At 38.0% G+C, this 17,436-nt stretch overlaps 2 protein-coding genes across 4 annotated transcripts in view; one reads left to right on the forward strand and one right to left on the reverse strand.

Moving 5' to 3' along the window:
* Positions 1-17,436, reverse strand: part of Oatp33Eb (Organic anion transporting polypeptide 33Eb) — a 102,116-nt gene that overhangs the window by 75,035 nt on the left and 9,645 nt on the right. The gene's annotated exons all lie outside the window — the stretch shown is intronic.
* Positions 1-17,436, forward strand: part of Oatp33Ea (Organic anion transporting polypeptide 33Ea) — a 54,376-nt gene that overhangs the window by 27,452 nt on the left and 9,488 nt on the right. For both annotated transcript variants that reach the window (XM_067767891.1, XM_067767892.1), the window contains exons 3-7: positions 13,579-13,832; positions 14,203-14,452; positions 16,192-16,515; positions 16,579-16,930; positions 16,990-17,128. In XM_067767891.1, the coding sequence (XP_067623992.1) occupies positions 13,579-13,832; positions 14,203-14,452; positions 16,192-16,515; positions 16,579-16,930; positions 16,990-17,128 (1,319 nt within the window). The remainder of the gene's footprint in view (positions 1-13,578; positions 13,833-14,202; positions 14,453-16,191; positions 16,516-16,578; positions 16,931-16,989; positions 17,129-17,436) is intronic.

A 17,436-nucleotide genomic window follows, 5' to 3' on the forward strand; every position in this document is an offset into this window, starting at 1 on the left:
GGTTCATGCACATTATGCGACGCGACATGTAGCGACACGTTCCGACAAAATATTCGCGGCATTTTTGCCTTGTTGGCTTGTTGTCGTGTCGTACGACTGTCTCTAGGTGTGCATGGCTTTATAAGAATACATGCAAAGAATATTTTGTCGCTACATATCACGTCTATAATGTGCATGAACCTTTATGACGCAAAAATAACTACCGTTATTTACAACAGCAAGCATTGCATGGTTTGCGCGGTACATATTTGCTGTATGCACAATTATTTGAGCTGGATTTAACGGAATGCATGGGTTACTCGAATTAAAAAGGTAAGCGGTTAGATTTTGTCAAAGATGTTTTAATGCCATTTCATCCTTATAAAGTGATAATTAATTGTGCAAAAGAATTTTCGTTTGTACCAGTTAACGCAACTTATATCATACCTTTTATTTTGCAACAAGTGCTGTATTTACAATTTTTTGATGCAGGGTAGTGTAGTAAAAATTATGTGCACTGTACAGGACTATTCAATTTAATCAATGAATATGACTAAACATTCTGCAAAATCATCAATTTAATTAACCCATGTTATCCTTGTATGAATATTGCTAAAAATTACAATTTTTTTGCATTCGCCATCCCAACATATTCTTAAGTAAGTAAATAATTTATGTATATTTTTTTTCATATTTATTACATTAGGGTGATGCTTTTGGATGGGAATACGGAATGTACTCGTAAACGCAAGTGTAGACGTGGTAGAGTTGATATGAGCGAAATCAGGCAGCAATTTAGTTAATGAAAGTTAAAAAAGGCAGGAAAACAAATCGGTGATATAGAAAAAGAGAAAGTTAAAGGTATTGAAAATAAATAATAATTGTCTCAAAACCAAATTTGACAAGGGATGACGGAAAATCGTTCCAATATACATCATATTCCACCATGTCGGAAAATCAACCAAATAGAATAAGACAAATAAGGAAGTCTAAGTCCGAGTGAAACCGAACATTACATACCCAGCTGTACACTTGAAATGCTGGTGTTGTTTGTTTTGTGTGCTTAATAGTGTTACAAGGCTGCGCAATAATACATATACATATTGTAACGAATTTACTGCAATTCCTCTTATTTGCAACCTTCTACTAACGTTCGTATCGCTGAACTGTTGAATAAATTACTCCAATTTTTAATAATGCAAAATGGCCTTTATTAATGTACTTCACAATAACAACCAATAGCTTGCTTTTCATTTAAGCATTTTCAAAATAATAGTGCTATTGCTCGCTAGATAGCATCTTAAATCCAACTGATTATCGCGCCTCTACTGTTGCTGCCTTTTATACTTTCTGATTTCCTCGTTCGCATCTTCTAGGCGCTTCAATTTCCAGAATCTACTAGTTGGCCATCAGCTATCCAATTTCTCAGCTGTAACTACAGATGCACGATTTTATAGCTTCTCTTATTGCATACTTTCGGGAGTATCTCAGATAACCTTATAACAGCTGATTCGACCAACCTTATGGAAATCAATGCAATCGATTATTGGTGCCGCTAAGGTCGTAACCGTATCGTAGCCAACCAATTGGTTTTTGGTTTACTGTCGCAACAACAAACAGCTGATTACGTTAGGGATACGACTACAGCGATACGACATACGGCACCAATGACTGCCGCTTAATGATTGATTCGTTTATGTAGATGCAAGTGACTGTCTGCTTTATTGTTGTTGTGACTTCATTTACTTATTATCAGACTAGAGATGTGAGTATCACTTAGTGTCACTAATATTCGTCACACTGCCCTCCACCTAAGTCTGATCGTCCCGATCAGACAAATCTGCCGATCCAAACGCTGCTAGCATCTCCAAATGAACCACCCTTCTATTTTGTGGTTTCCCGATGGTTTGTATGCGGTAGATGGAATTACTGATCTTCTTCACAACTTTGTACGGGCCTTAAATGAAACTGATTTTCAAAATAATACTGCTATTGCTCGCTAGATGGCGTCTTAAATCCAACTGATTATCGCGCCTCTACTGTTGCTGCCTATTATACTCTCTGATTTCCTCGTTCGCATCTTCTAGGCGCTTCCATTTCCAGCATCTACTAGTTGGCAATCAGCTATCAAATTTCTCAGCTGTAACTACAGATGCACGATTGCATAGCTTCTCTCATTACATACTTTCGGGAGTATCTCAGATATATGCATGTGGTTGTGCGTTGTTTCTCCGCTGCGTGTACGTACAGATGTGTAGACCAAAGATTATCGAAAAGTAAAGATGTTGCAGGCGCAAACTTCGGTGGAAAGCAGCGGAGCGTAACAAAATTCTAGTATGTCACTTCCACCACACCAAAAACTTTAACACAATTTTTAACATAATTTAATCACAAAAATACACTGATTGTAGTTTTAGAGTGTAAAAATGTAAATTCTGAACACATTAGCTGAATAAAAAGTGTACAAATAATTATTAAATAACAAATACAGACTGTGGTAGTTAACAAATTCTGCTGTGGTAAGTGGTGAATGTAACCTACTATAGGTTTTGTGAAGCTTGCTTCACATGATTTTTCGTCTCTGCAACATCTTTACTTTTCGATAATCTTTGGTGTAGACATAATGATTGATTCGTTTATGTAGATACAAGTGACTGTCTGCTTTATTGTTGTTGTGACTTCATTTACTTAGCATCAGACTAGGGATGTGAGTATCACTTAGTGTCACTAATATTCGTCTCAATATGGTTCTAATCTGAACTAATTTTTCTTCGAGTTATGGCTCTCGAAACATAGAAAATTGCTTAGTCATAAAAAGAGCGGTGCCACGCCCATCTTTTAAAATTTTAATCAAATTTTTTTGATTCTGATGATTTTGATATATGGAAGTCTATATCTATCTCGATTCCTTTATACCTGTACAACCAACCGTTATCCAATCAAAGTTATAATACCCTGTGTACAAGTACAGCTGGATATAAAAAAGTTTATGTAAAGGTGAAATAGAAAAAGAGGGGGAAGAAAACGATCAGTATAATAACAATGTCAGTAATGATATAAAGCAGGAAAAAGGAAGGAAAGGAGAAGGATAACAAGTAAGGAAGGCTAAGTTCGGGTGTAACCGAACATTACATACTCAGTTGAGAGCTATGGAGACAAAATAAGGGAAATCACCATGTAGGAAAATGGACCTAGGGTAACCCTGGAATGTGGTTTTATGACATGTGTATCAAATGGAAGGTATTAAAGAGTATTTTAAGAGAGAGTAGGCCATAGTTCTATTGATGGACGCCATTTAGGGATATCGCCATAAAGGTGGACCAGGGCTGACTCTAGAATTTGTTTGTACGATATGGGTATCAAATGAAAGGTGTTACTGAGCATTTTAAGAGGGAGTGGGCCTTAGGTCTATCGGTGGACGCCTTTTCGAGATATCGCCATTAAGGTGGACTAGGGGTGGCTCTAGAATGTGTTTGTACGATATGGGTATCAAATGAAAGGTGGTAATGAGTATTTTAAAAGGGAATGGGCTTTAGTTCTATAGGTGAACGCCTTTTCGAGAAATCGCCATAAAGGTGGACCAGGGGTGACTCTAGAATGTTTGTACGATATGGGTATCAAACGAAAAGTGTTACTGAGCATTTTAAGAGGGAGTGGGCATTAGGTCTATAGGTGGGCGCCTTTTCGAAATGTCGCCATTAGAGTGGGCCAGGGGTGACTCTAGAATGTTTGTACGATATGGGTATCAAACGAAAAGTGTTACTGAGCATTTTAAGAGGGAGTGGGCATTAGGTCTATAGGTGGGCGCCTTTTCGAAATGTCGCCATTAGGGTGGGCCAGGGGTGACTCTAGAATGTGTTTGTATGATATGGGTATCAAATGAAAGATGGTAATGAGTATTTTAAAAGGGAGTAATCCTTAGTTCTATAGGTGGACGCCTTTTCGAGATATCGCCATAAAGGTGGACGAAGGGTGACTCTAGAATGTGTGTACGATATGGGTATCAAACGAAAGGTGTTACTGAGCATTTTAAGAGGGAGTGGGCATGAGGTCTATAGGTGGACGCCTTTTCGAGATATCGTCATTAGGGTGGGCAGGGGTGACTCTAGAATGTGTTTGTACGATATGGGTATCAAACGAAAGGTGTTACTGAGCATTTTAAGAGGGAGTGGGCATTAGGTCTATAGGTGGACGCCTTTTCGAGAAATCGCCATTAGGGTGGGCCAGGGGTGACTCTAGAATGTTTGTACGATATGGGTATTAAACGAAAAGTGTTACTGAGCATTTTAAGAGGGAGTGGGCATTAGGTCTATAGGTGGACGCCTTTTCGAGATATCGCCATTAGGGTGGGCCAGGGGTGACTCTAGAATGTTTGTACGATATGGGTATCAAACGAAAAGTGTTACTGAGCATTTTAAGAGGGAGTGGGCATTAGGTCTATAGGTGGGCGCCTTTTCGAAATGTCGCCATTAGGGTGGGCCAGGCGTGACTCTAGAATGTGTTTGTACGATATGGGTATCAAATGAAAGGTGGTAATGAGTATTTTAAAAGGGAATGGGCTTTAGTTCTATAGGTGAACGCCTTTTCGAGAAATCGCCATAAAGGTGGACCAGGGGTGACTCTAGAATGTTTGTACGATATGGGAATAAAATGAAAGGTGTTACTGAGCATTTTAAGAGGGAGTGGGCATTAGGTCTATAGGTGGACGCCTTTTCGAGATATCGCCATTAGGGTGGGCCAGGGGTGACTCTAGAATGTTTGTACGATATGGGTATCAAACGAAAAGTGTTACTGAGCATTTTAAGAGGGAGTGGGCATTAGGTCTATAGGTGGGCGCCTTTTCGAAATGTCGCCATTAGGGTGGGCCAGGGGTGACTCTAGAATGTGTTTGCATGATATGGGTATCAAATGAAAGATGGTAATGAGTATTTTAAAAGGGAGTAATCCTTAGTTCTATAGGTGGACGCCTTATCGAGATATCGCCATAAAGGTGGACCAAGGGTGACTCTAGAATGTGTGTACGATATGGGTATCAAACGAAAGGTGTTACTGAGCATTTTAAGAGGGAGTGGGCATGAGGTCTATAGGTGGACGCCTTTCGAGATATCGTCATTAGGGTGGGCAGGGGTGACTCTAGAATGTGTTTGTACGATATGGGTATCAAACGAAAGGTGTTACTGAGCATTTTAAGAGGGAGTGGGCATTATGTCTATAGGTGGACGCCTTTTCGAGAAATCGCCATTAGGGTGGGCCAGGGGTGACTCTAGAATGTTTGTACGATATGGGTATCAAACGAAAGGTGTTACTGAGCATTTTAAGAGGGAGTGGGCATTAGGTCTATAGGTGGACGCCTTTTCGAGATATCGCCATTAGGGTGGGCCAGAGGTGACTCTAGAATGTGTTTGTACGATATGGGTATCAAATGAAAGGTGGTAATGAGTATTTTAAAAGGGAGTAATCCTTAGTTCAATAGGTGGACGCCTTTTCGAGATATCGCCATAAAGGTGGACCAAGGGTGACTCTAGAATGTTTGTACGATATGGGTATCAAGCGAAAGGTGTTACTGAGCATTTCAAGAGAGAGTGGGCATTAGGTCTATAGGTGGACGCCTTTTCGAGATATCGCCATTAGGGTGGGCCAGGGGTGACTCTAGAATGTTTGTACGATATGGGTATGAAACGAAAGGTGTTACTGAGCATTTTAAGAGGGAGTGGACATTAGGTCTATAGGTGGACGCCTTTTCGAGATATCGCCATTAGGGTGGGCCAGGGGTGACTCTAGAATGTTTGTACGATATGGGTATCAAACGAAAGGTGTTACTGAGCATTTTAAGAGGGAGTGGACATTAGGTCTATAGGTGGACGCCTTTTCGAGATACCGCCATTAGGGTGGGCCAGGGGTGACTCTAGAATGTTTGTACGATATGGGTATCAAACGAAAGGTGTTACTGAGCATTTTAATAGGGAGTGGGCATTAGGTCTATAGGTGGACGCCTTTTCGAGATATCGCTATTAGGGTGGGCCAGGGGTGACTCTAGAATGTTTGTACGATATGGGTATCAAACGAAAGGTGTTACTGAGCATTTTAATAGGGAGTGGGCATTAGGTCTATAGGTGGACGCCTTTTCGAGATATCGCCATTAGGGTGGGCCAGGGGTGACTCTAGAATGTGTTTGTACGATATGGATATCAAATTAAAGGTATTAATGAGGGTTTTAAAAGCGAGTGGCCCTTAGATGTATATGTGAAGGCGTTCTCGGGATATCGACCAAAATGTGGACCAGGTGATCCAGAAAATCATCTGTCGAGTACTGCTAATTTATTTATATATGGAATACCACTAACAGTATTCCTGCCAAGATTCCAAGGGCTGTTGATTTCGCCTTGTAGAACTTTTTCATTTTCTTCTACTTAATATGGTAGGTGTCACACCCATTTTACAAAGTTTTTTCCAAAGTTATATTTTGCGTCAATAAACCAATCCAGTTACAATGTTTCATCCCTTTTTTCGTATTTGGTATAGAATTATGGCATTTTTTTATTTTTCGTAATTTTCGATATCGATAAAGTGGGCGTGGTTATGGTCGGATTTCGGCCATTTTTTATATCGAGATAAAGTGAGCTCAGATAAGTACGTGTGTAAGTTTAGTAAAGATATATCGATTTTTGCTCAAGTTATTGTGTTAACGGCCGAGCGGAAGGACAGACGGTGGACTGTGTATAAAAACTGGGCGTGGCTTCAACCGATTTCGCCCTTTTTCACAGAAAACAGTTATTGTCCTAGGAGACAAGCCTCTACCAAATTTCACAAGGATTGGTTAATTTTTGTTCGACTTATGGCATTAAAAGCATCCTAGACAAATTAAATGAAAAAGGGCGGAGCCACGCCCATTTTGAAATTTTCTTTTATTTTTGTAATTTGTTGCACCACATCATTACTGGAGTTGAATGTTGGCATAATTTACTTATATGCTGTAAAGATATTAACTCTTCTTTTAAAATTTGAATTTAAAAAAAAAAATTTTTAAAAAGTGGGCGTGGTCGTTCTCCGATTTTGCTAATTTTTATTAAGCAGACATAAAGTAATAAGGGTAACATTCCTGCCAAATTTCATCATGATATCTTTAACGACTGCCAAATTACAGCTTGCAAAACTTCTAAATTACCTTCATTTAAAAGTGGGCGGTGCCACGCCCAATGGCCAAAATTTTACTAGTTTTCTATTCTGCGTCATAAGCTCAACTCACCTACCAAGTTTCATCGCTTAATGCGTATTTGGTAATGAATTATCGCACTTTTTTGATTTTTCGAAATTTTCGATATCGAAAAATTGGGCGTGGTTATTATCCGATATCGTTCATTTTAAATAGCGATCTGAGATGAGTGCCCAGGAACATATATACCAAATTTCATGAAGATACCTCAAAATTTACTCAAGTTATCGTGTTAACGAACAGACGGACGGACGGACGGACGACTGTGTATAAAAACTGGGCGTGGCATCAACCGATTTCGCCCATTTTCGCAGAAAACAGTTAGCGTCGTAAAATCTACTCCCCTACCAAATTTCAAAAGGATTGGTTAATTTTTGTTCGACTTATGGCGTTAAAAGTATCCTAGACAAATTAAATGAAAAAGGGCGGAGCCACGCCCATTTTGAAATTTTATTTTATTTTTGTATTTTTTTGCACCATATCATTACTGGAGTTGAATGTTGACATAATTTACTTATATACTGTTAAGATATTAAATTTTTTGTAAAAATTTTACTTTAAAAAAAATTTTTTTTTAAAAGTGGGCGTGGTCCTTCCCCGATTTTGCTAATTTTTATTAAGCGTACATATAGTAATAGTAGTAACGTTCCTGACAAATTTCATCATGATATCTTCAACGACTGCCAAATTACATCTTGCAAAAGTTTTAAATTACCTTCTTTTAAAAGTGGGCGGTGCCACGCCCATTGTCCAAAATTTTACTAATTTTCTATTCTGCGTCATAAGTTCAACTCATCTACCAAGTTTCGTCGCTTTATCGGTCTTTTGTAATGAATTATCGCACTTTTTCGATTTTTCGAAATTTTCGATATCGAAAAAGTGGGCGTGGTTATAGTCCGATATCGTTCATTTTAAATAGCGATCTGAGATGAGTGCTCAGGAACTTACATACCAAATTTCATCAAGATACCTCAAAATTTACTCAAGTTATCGTGTTAACGGACGGACGGACGGACGGACGGACGGACATGGCTCAATCAAATTTTTTTTCGATCCTGATTATTTTGATATATGGAAGTCTATATCTATCTCGATTCCTTTATATATGTACAACCAACCGTTATCCAATCAAACTTAATATACTCTGTGAGCTCTGCTCAACTGAGTATAAAAAAGGAATAACGAAAAGGCGGGGTAAATAAAGATTAAGGGGCATATTATGTATAATGGAACCAGTCGTACTTGCTCGTATGAACCAGAATTAGTATGAAGTGAGTGAAAGTAAACCTGATTGCCTTCGTAAAATTTTTGGTATTATATAGTGTTAAATGTGAATGATATCGACTGCGACATACATAATCTGGCCTTAAAAGTCAAAACCGAAGCCAAAGACAAAACGAGACTGCATTTTATCAATTTGTTATCGAAGTGTTTGTAATCGATCATTTATCTGTTTGTTATCAACGGAATATGGGCGTATTATCCATTTCTTATCGACTAGTCGTTCGTTAATAGTTGTTATATGTTATATGTTTGTTATCAGCGCGGAATAGACGAAAACTCGATTTGTTATCGAAGTATTTTATACTTGCTATCGATAACAAAGTTTACTGATTTTTTATCGACGAGTTATTGGTATGCTTACGAAAAGTTATCAATTTGTTATCGAAAAGTTGACGAGATTCTATAGGTAACAATAAAAATTAACAATTATGTATTAAAAAAAAATGAACAAGATTAGCCTGGGTTCATCCGGCCACTTGAGGGCATGCGCTGCCACAACGTCGGAGAAAAAAAAAACAAAAAGATATTTTATTGGTAAGCCTGAGTTTTAGCCACGATTCTAAAAATTTGTTTAAGGATTTATACAAATTTATTGTTGTTATTATTAGCGTTTCAGCGCGATATGGTAGAAAAAGACAATACAATTGCTTCCCTCACCGCGGAAATAAATTGTTTACGCGGCTCTTTTGAAGTCGCAGTTAAACAAGTCATGAATAATGCCGATGTGTGGTACGGTAATCCCTCTCATCTGCCACCCTCAACTAATGAGAGTGCTAACATGTCAAATACTTCTAATACAACGAACGTTGTGACGTCAGTGCATGAGAATGCTCGCTCGCCTGTTGCTGTTGATGCTGCTGCTTGTGCCATTACAATCACGTCGCCTAGTGTTGTGACGTCAGTGCATGCGGATACAGTAAATAATAATGTTGTGACGTCAGTGCCAGTGAGTGCCCAACCATCCGTACTATCGACAAGTGCTGCTGCTTGCACTACTAAAACTTCAACGCCTAGTGTTGTGACGTCAGTGCCTATGAATCCTCAATCATCTGTCGTATCGATTAGTGCTATCTCAAATATTAGTACTGCAGCTGCTTGCACTACTAATACAACGGTGTCCAATGCTGTGACGTCGACGCCTCAGAGTGTTATTTCAACTTCAAATAATTCTCGCAATACGTATGCATCCATAATTACGGCCGTGCCAACGACGGGTATTTCGGCTTCTTCTTCATCCACTCATGCGTCTATTAAGGATGATGGACAGGGGGCAAATGTGTCTAAAACTCGAACTAAAATGAAAAATACTAATTCTCGAATTCTTATTAGAGGATCTAACGCATCGAGCGATCTGGTGGTTGCTGATCGTTACAAATGGCTACATATATCGTCTTTTTCGCCATCTGTAACTGAAGATAATATAATTGAATATGTGGCTAGGCAAGCTAATTTAAATAAAACCGCATTAAGTTGTACGAAGCTAGTAAAAAAAGATGTTGCGTTGGCAAATCTGAATAGAGTTAGCTTCAAGTTGGGAGTTCCTGAGTCATCATTTGACAAATTGCTCAGCTCCGAAATTTGGCCGACTAATGTTACGGTGAAGCCTTTTCAGTTTTTTCGGAAGGCTCACAAAAAGCCTCCTCGCACACAGTAGGGAGAAATCGTCCCGCTAATAAAAGCAGTAACGACTTAAGGATATATTTTCACAATGTATCTGGCATGAGAACCAAGTCTGATCTTGTGTATAATTTTAGTGCGCAAATGGATTATGATATCTTTGTCTTCATCGAGACATGGCTCAATGAAAAATTTTTTGATAGTGAGTTCTTTGACCCAAATCTTTTCAATGTCTATCGCAAGGATCGGGATGCTGGGAAAACTGGTTGCATTCGCGGTGGTGGTGTTTAAATGCTGTCAAGCGCCAGCTGCGTTCATTTTTATTTCCGCTCAACAATGACGACTCGCTACTTGACCAAATCTGCGTGTGTATAAATGGTTCTGGTTCTGGTGCGCATGGCTCCCTATATCTGCTTGCCTCTTATGTTCCACCAGGCAGCGCATTTGATGTATACAAAGCTCATGCTGATAACATAATCTCTCTTGTTTTACGAAACCTTAATGATAACCACCTCTGCGTGCTTGGAGACTTCAACCTTTGTAATATTCACTGGTCAACAAATAATTCTAGTTATGGTCTCACACCTAATAATCTTTCTTTGAATCACGAACTGTATTTCATTGATAATTTATTGAGTCTCAATTTAAAGCAAATTAGTAAAAGTGTTAATGCCCTAAATAGATTATTGGATCTAGTATTTATAAGTGACAACATTAATTGTGAAGTCAGCGAATGCTCTAATGCAGTTATTCCCAAGGATAGGCATCACCTACCACTGGTCATTACTTGTAGTTTTTACTGTTATGCGTCGGATACTTCAGATAGCAGATTAACATTCAACTTCAATTCGTGCGATTTTCCTAGATTTAACGATTTTTTAATGGAAATAAACTGGGACGAATTACTGGAGGGACTTGATACCTCTAACTGCTTCGCCACGTTCAAATCCACTCTATTTAATCACTGTTTGGATAAAATTCCGGTAAAGCGAAAGAGGCCGTATAAACTTCCGTGGTATTCGAAAGAATTAAAAAAACTGAAGAACATAAAAAATAAATATTTGCGTAACTTCAAACGGTCAAAGAATCATATATTCTTTACTAAGTACAAGCACTATTTAAAGATATTTAATCATTTGGATAAGTTTCTGTACAATAACTATATTTATAATATTGAGTCGAATATTAAATCGAATCCTAAAACTTTTTGGAACTATATAAAGTCAAAAAAAGGCGGCTCCATTGTACCCTCTGGAGTTTTCCTTGATGATCAACCTGCGCGATCTCTAAGTGAGGCAGCGAACTTATTTGCTGAGTTTTTTAAGTCAAATTTTTCTCAGGATGATAATAATAAAGCGGTTGATTTTTCATTGGATGCCGTTAGTACCCTGAACTTCGGTACGCTTACTCTCTCCTGTGAGGATGTTAGTAAGGCTATTATTATACTTAAATCCTCATCCCAAACTGACGTTGATGGGTTTTCTTCTGTCTTGTTAAAAAACTGTCCAGCCTTGGTCTATCCGTTGACTCTGATTTTCAATAAATCATTATCATGTGGGACGTTCATCGATGATTGGAAGCTCACCTCGATTACGCCCGTTTTCAAATGTGGAAATAAGAACGATGTGCGTAACTATAGACCAATATCCAAGCTGTCCACAATCTCTAAAATTTTTGAGCATGCTGTGAATGCCAAGTTGAGTTTTGCTGTTAAATCCCTTATATCACCCAACCAGCACGGGTTTGTTGCTGATAGGTCCACGGTTTCAAATCTTGCTGTTTTTAGCGAATACTGTGTAGATTCTTTCTCTGCTGGACTACAGGTTGATTGCATTTACACTGACTTTTCCAAAGCTTTTGATAGAGTTCCTCACACAGTTCTGATAAAAAAATTAAGCTGTATCGGTTTTCATTCAACGTTTCTTTTGTGGATTCGTTCTTATTTAAGTAATAGACACTGCGTTGTTACCATTGATGGGAAAATGTCTAGTCCGTTCGTTGCGACTTCTGGCGTTCCCCAGGGAAGTATACTAGGCCCACTTTTATTTATACTATTTATTAATGACATCAGCAGTTGTTTTTCGTTTGCAAAGTGTTTACTTTATGCAGATGACTTAAAAATATTCTCAGCTATTAAATCGCAAGAAGATGCCATAAAGCTGCAGGATGATATAAATAAGCTTCACCAATGGTGCCTGAACTCCTGTCTCTCTTTAAATACGCAAAATTCAATTTTTCAAATTTAGAAAAATTAAAAAAAAAACAATAATTACCATTTGAAAAAAATTATTGTTCTGGCCTTGAGCTCGATTCGAACCTTGAATGCTTCCAAATAGTTTATTCAAAATCAACTAACAATTTCTCTACAAAATACAGTATATCTAACTGTGAACTTCAATGTGTTGACGAGATTAAAGACCTGGGTGTCGTTTTTGACAAAAGGTTTTCCTTCATTAATCACATTAACTACGTAACGTCGAAAGCATATTCTATGCTCGGATTTGTAAGGCGCAATGCTTCAAAATTCTCAGACCCCTATACCTTTAAGGTGCTCTACACGTCATACGTTAGATCTCACATTGAATATGCTGTCTTCATTTGGAGACCAAGCAACCAAACGGCCATTTGTAGAATTGAGAGAATTCAAAAAATTTTCCTTAAATATGCCCTTCGCCCGTTAAACTTTTCGGAGCCGATTCCTTCCTACTCTGCACGTCTTTTACTTTTAAGCCTCAAGTCTTTGGAAAATCGTAGATCTATACTGTGCTTGTCATTCATGTATAACGTTATTAATGGCTACATTGATTGCCCTTATTTGCTGGAAAGGATTCGATTTAATGTTCCCCAAAGATCTCTCAGAAATTCCTTTCCATTTTATTACGATTATTTCAGAACGAATTACGCTGGTAATGCTCCCATTACGCGTGCTATTCGGGAGCTTAACTCAATAAGTAATTCCGTTGCTCTTGATTTTTCTATACAAAGAGCTGAATTTATGAATATTTTGAAGTCTGCTTTCTAAGTAAACCGATTACTTTTAGGCATAAGTATTTTTTAAATTTTCCTTGTATCATAGTCTGTAAGGATTAAAATTCATAGACTTAAACAAATAAATAAATAAATAAATAAATAAATAAATAAATAAAATTAAAAACCACACACACACGCGAATGATTGCTAGAACATATGTATTTCTGAATCAACAATTCTTCTTCAGCCAACTTGTGCCAAAGCCGGCTCTCTTATCCACTCAGCCTTTAACTCTCCTATTGTTCGTCGACCTATCCCTCTTTAACAGCGGTTCTTACAGTTCCTTTCAAAAACACCTTGGCGCTTTCTACGATAGTAATAGTTTTGTAAATTTCATCTACCTAATAACAGTACTTTTTTTGCTACTTTATTTACTTATGGATTTATTCCAGATTGATTCTTTAACGCTTCTATTTTTTCTTCCTCTTCTATCTCGTAACCTGCTAACGAAATAGGTATCATTTTGAGCGGAAATGAAATATCGCAAATCCTTCTCTCGCTCATACTCAGCTATATTGGAGGTCAACGTAATCGGCCACGTTGGATTGCGTGGGGCATCGTATTTTGCGGTCTATCCTGTTATATATTAGCGTTACCAAATTTCATTTATGGCGCCGGTGATGATGCATTACATTTAACTGAGGAATATATAAAAGAACAACAAATGGTGGACAATGTGAAAAATGTGACAAGTACATCCTCATTGGTTGTAGGTGAACCAATTTAGTACTTTTCATTGTGATTCATGATTAATTAGAAACATTGGTTACTAGAAAAATCGTAATGAGAACTTTGTTTAATAATGCAATTTGTGTTGTAGTATTTTAAAAATTAGCAGTAATATTTTGTTGGTACTGCAAAAAGAATTGCATTACCAGTAAATACTTATTTTTAATGTAATATCCTTGAGAGAGCAGATAAATTTTGGTCTTGAATCAAATGTAAATTCAGTAAAGGTAAAACTGTAATTCTTACTGCGGTATAATTTTCACACAATTCTATTTAAAATTTTGTTTCCATTTCCACTCTATATAGTAGTAAATTCTGCTATTATTTACTAATTTATAAATATATTGTAGAAATCAACTATTCGTAATTCACAAGAATTATGCGGTCTAACGAAATCACAAGATTGCGAGTCACTTATATCAATTGTACCCTTGGTCTTGATTTTTCTGTCGCAATTCGTGCTCGGCATTGGCAACACTCTTTACTATTCGTTTGGTCAAACATATCTTGATGATAATACGAAAAAGACAAATACACCACTTATGTTGGCTGTGGCCATGGCGTTACGAATGATTGGACCAATTGTTGGCTTCTATTTGGGTAAGTCAAACTGTAATCATATGTGTAATAGGACATCTGTCCGTAAGACTCCTAGTTTATATACATTAGGGCGGGTCAAATTGTATTAGAAAAAATGGTAAAAAAACTTCAGGTGCACTTCCAGTTTCTGGATCTATGGGTCATACTGAGTAATATTGTCCATGGGACCATAGGTCCGAAATGAATTTCGAGCCATCCTAATTTTCTTAGAAATTTTTATATCCAAACCCGAATCCGAATCTGACATTTATATTCATGTAATTTACTTGTGAGAGCCGCTATTCGGATTGGGATATAAAATTTTCTAACAAAATTAGGGAGGCTCGAAATTCATTTCAGACCTATGGTCCCATGGAGAATATTACTCAGTATGACCTATAGATTCAGAAACTGGATGTGCCTTTTCAACAATAAATTTGATAGATAGATTGAATGCGGCTTGGGTAATATTATGGATGATCCAAACGAGTGCGAGGAATTGTAACGATGAACGATCTGATCATGAAATAACAATGTCTAGTCCCTAGGATACTGTTCATCCATATATTATTTATAAGTTTGTAGAGTTGGTTTCGTCGAAGAGTGGGGTACCACTCAACCAATACAGAGTCGAGTAGAGGTCGTACTTAATTTAGTATTACAATTTACAGTTCTGAGGATAATTGAGTCAAACATAGGCTCCTTTTTTCAGTGCAAATTTAAACTACAGTTAAACTGTCTAGAGTTTAACCATGTCATTTTGACCGCTTTAATTGAGATGAACAGTACAATTATATGTTATCGACCAAAGTGGCAAGGTTGAGCTCTGGACAAATTTAACTGAAGTTTAAATTCGCACTGAAAAACCGCGCTATACACACAGAAACGGAGTTGTAACTAGGCGTGATGATAGATGAACGGTAGACGACTAAGACGCCGTCTCAAGGTAGTATGTGGTCAAAGCTAGCGATAGAATCGGCAAACGATGATGCGGTGACCGGATGACAAAATTTACTGAAAATCAGGAAACGGCGAATTGGTGAGCTGTCACGGAACGAGTGGTGTAACTAAGTTATGGTGAATATTCGAATGGTGGGTGCAGAATGCTGTCCCTTCAGCTGGAATGCGGTTGAATTTGAATGATCGGCCGCAGAATGGCGAAACGTGCTAAAGTTAAAAATAGATGAGGAACGGTGAAACTGTGAAACGATGGGCCGATGGATTACTAGTAGAGGATGGTTAAGGATTGGCCGATTGATAGCTATTATAGTATCTAGATCGATGTTGTGCCAGAGCAACGCGCGTCAGAATTTTGCTTTCCCCAACTGCCAATTTCAGGTATTTGACATATAGAAAGGGATTCTGTGGCATATACCTACGCTAATCGCAACCGCGCTTTCGACCTTTTGTTAGGTGCAAATACTTGTATTAAAGTACAAGTCATGATAAACAGTTTGAGAAGTTAACGCAATGGCGGTAAGCAAATGAAGTGCATTGTGACTGTGTCTTGCATTCTCGTGCTGAGCGCATTTACAGTAGGGGCGAGTGTAGTGGTAGCTAATGGTATAGCTATTTGTAATATTACTGAAGCAGTCTAGCGGCATTACAACATATAACAATTTACTAACGATCTTAAGCCTACCTTGACCTACAACAACTATAACATCTCCTTTTTTATGGTTGATCTCATCTCCGAAGGTAGGGTAGGGTCTTTTTCACAAAACTTTTTTAACACAGTCTCCGATTTTTTCTCTTTCCAGGTTACATGTCGTTAAATATGTATATTGATCCCTCAAAAAAGCCGATAATTGACAATAAAGATCCGCGCTGGTTAGGCGCGTGGTGGTTTGGCTGGATGATATTGGGTACGCTAATGGTGCTCTTTTCCGGACTAATTGGCCTCTTTCCCAAGCGATTACCTAAAAAGAAGCCAGAAAATTATAATTCACATTTGCCATGTATGATGCGTTTGGAGGGAGTGAAATCAGATAATGGTTTACCGTTAGGGAGTACGTTGTCGCTAAATGCTCCTTTAGATGCCAATGCAGCAGCGCCATTAGACGACGACTTTCCAAAACTCAAAGGTAAAAAAACTCAATTTAAAACATTTGAATTTAACAAAAAAATGTTTCCCTTTCCATTCATAGACTTTCCCACAGCTTTAATGCGTCTTTTGCGTAATAAATTACTTATATACAACATAATATCGGGTGTCTTCTATATTTTGGGTGCAGCTGGCTATATGACATTCTTGTCCAAATATATGGAAGTGCAATTTCATAGATCCGCACAAAGTGCTACTGTTGTTGTGGGTCCAATGTCGATTATTGGCATGGTAACTGGTCTAATTGGGTCCGGCATTATTATTTCGAAGAAAAAGCCCTCGCCGAGCAAGGTGCTGATGTGGAATGTTATTGTTGGCTTTGTATATATACTAGGACAGTTTTCGCATACTTTTATGTATTGCGGGGACTCAATTTCACTGCACGACGGTGGAAGGTGATTAGAAATTTATTTCAACTTTACATTGAGTTCTAAATTTTTTCGTTGAATTTCAGCTACAATTTCTCTACTCAATGCAATAACAAATGCGGTTGTGATAACGTAGCTTATTCGCCAGTGTGCCATGAGCCTAGTGATACCACTTTCTTTTCTGCATGCCATGCTGGTTGTAGAGGTTGGGACTCGGATAAAAAGGTAACTCAAGATCAATTTTTTTGGGATTCTTATATATAAAATGTCGCAGAGTCTCGTCCTTATTATGTGAGTGGGCATTCTTCTATAGCATAATTGGTGGTGAGAGGAGAGGAAGTGAGAAGAGGGTCAAAGTTAGAGAAAAAGAGGTCGCAAGGGGGAGGGCGACGTGATAGTTGTATAGGACAAGTTTAAAGTAACAGAATGGGCAGAAAAAAGAGAGAGAAAGAGGTAGTGGGAGATACAGTGAAAGGGGTGAAGTAGAAGGGAGACGAAAATAGCGCTATTAGAGAGTTAAAGAGATGTAAAAG

This window comes from Eurosta solidaginis, chromosome 2, assembly GCF_040869045.1.
Source record: "Eurosta solidaginis isolate ZX-2024a chromosome 2, ASM4086904v1, whole genome shotgun sequence".
In the NCBI taxonomy this organism is placed as follows: Eukaryota; Metazoa; Arthropoda; class Insecta; order Diptera; family Tephritidae; genus Eurosta; species Eurosta solidaginis.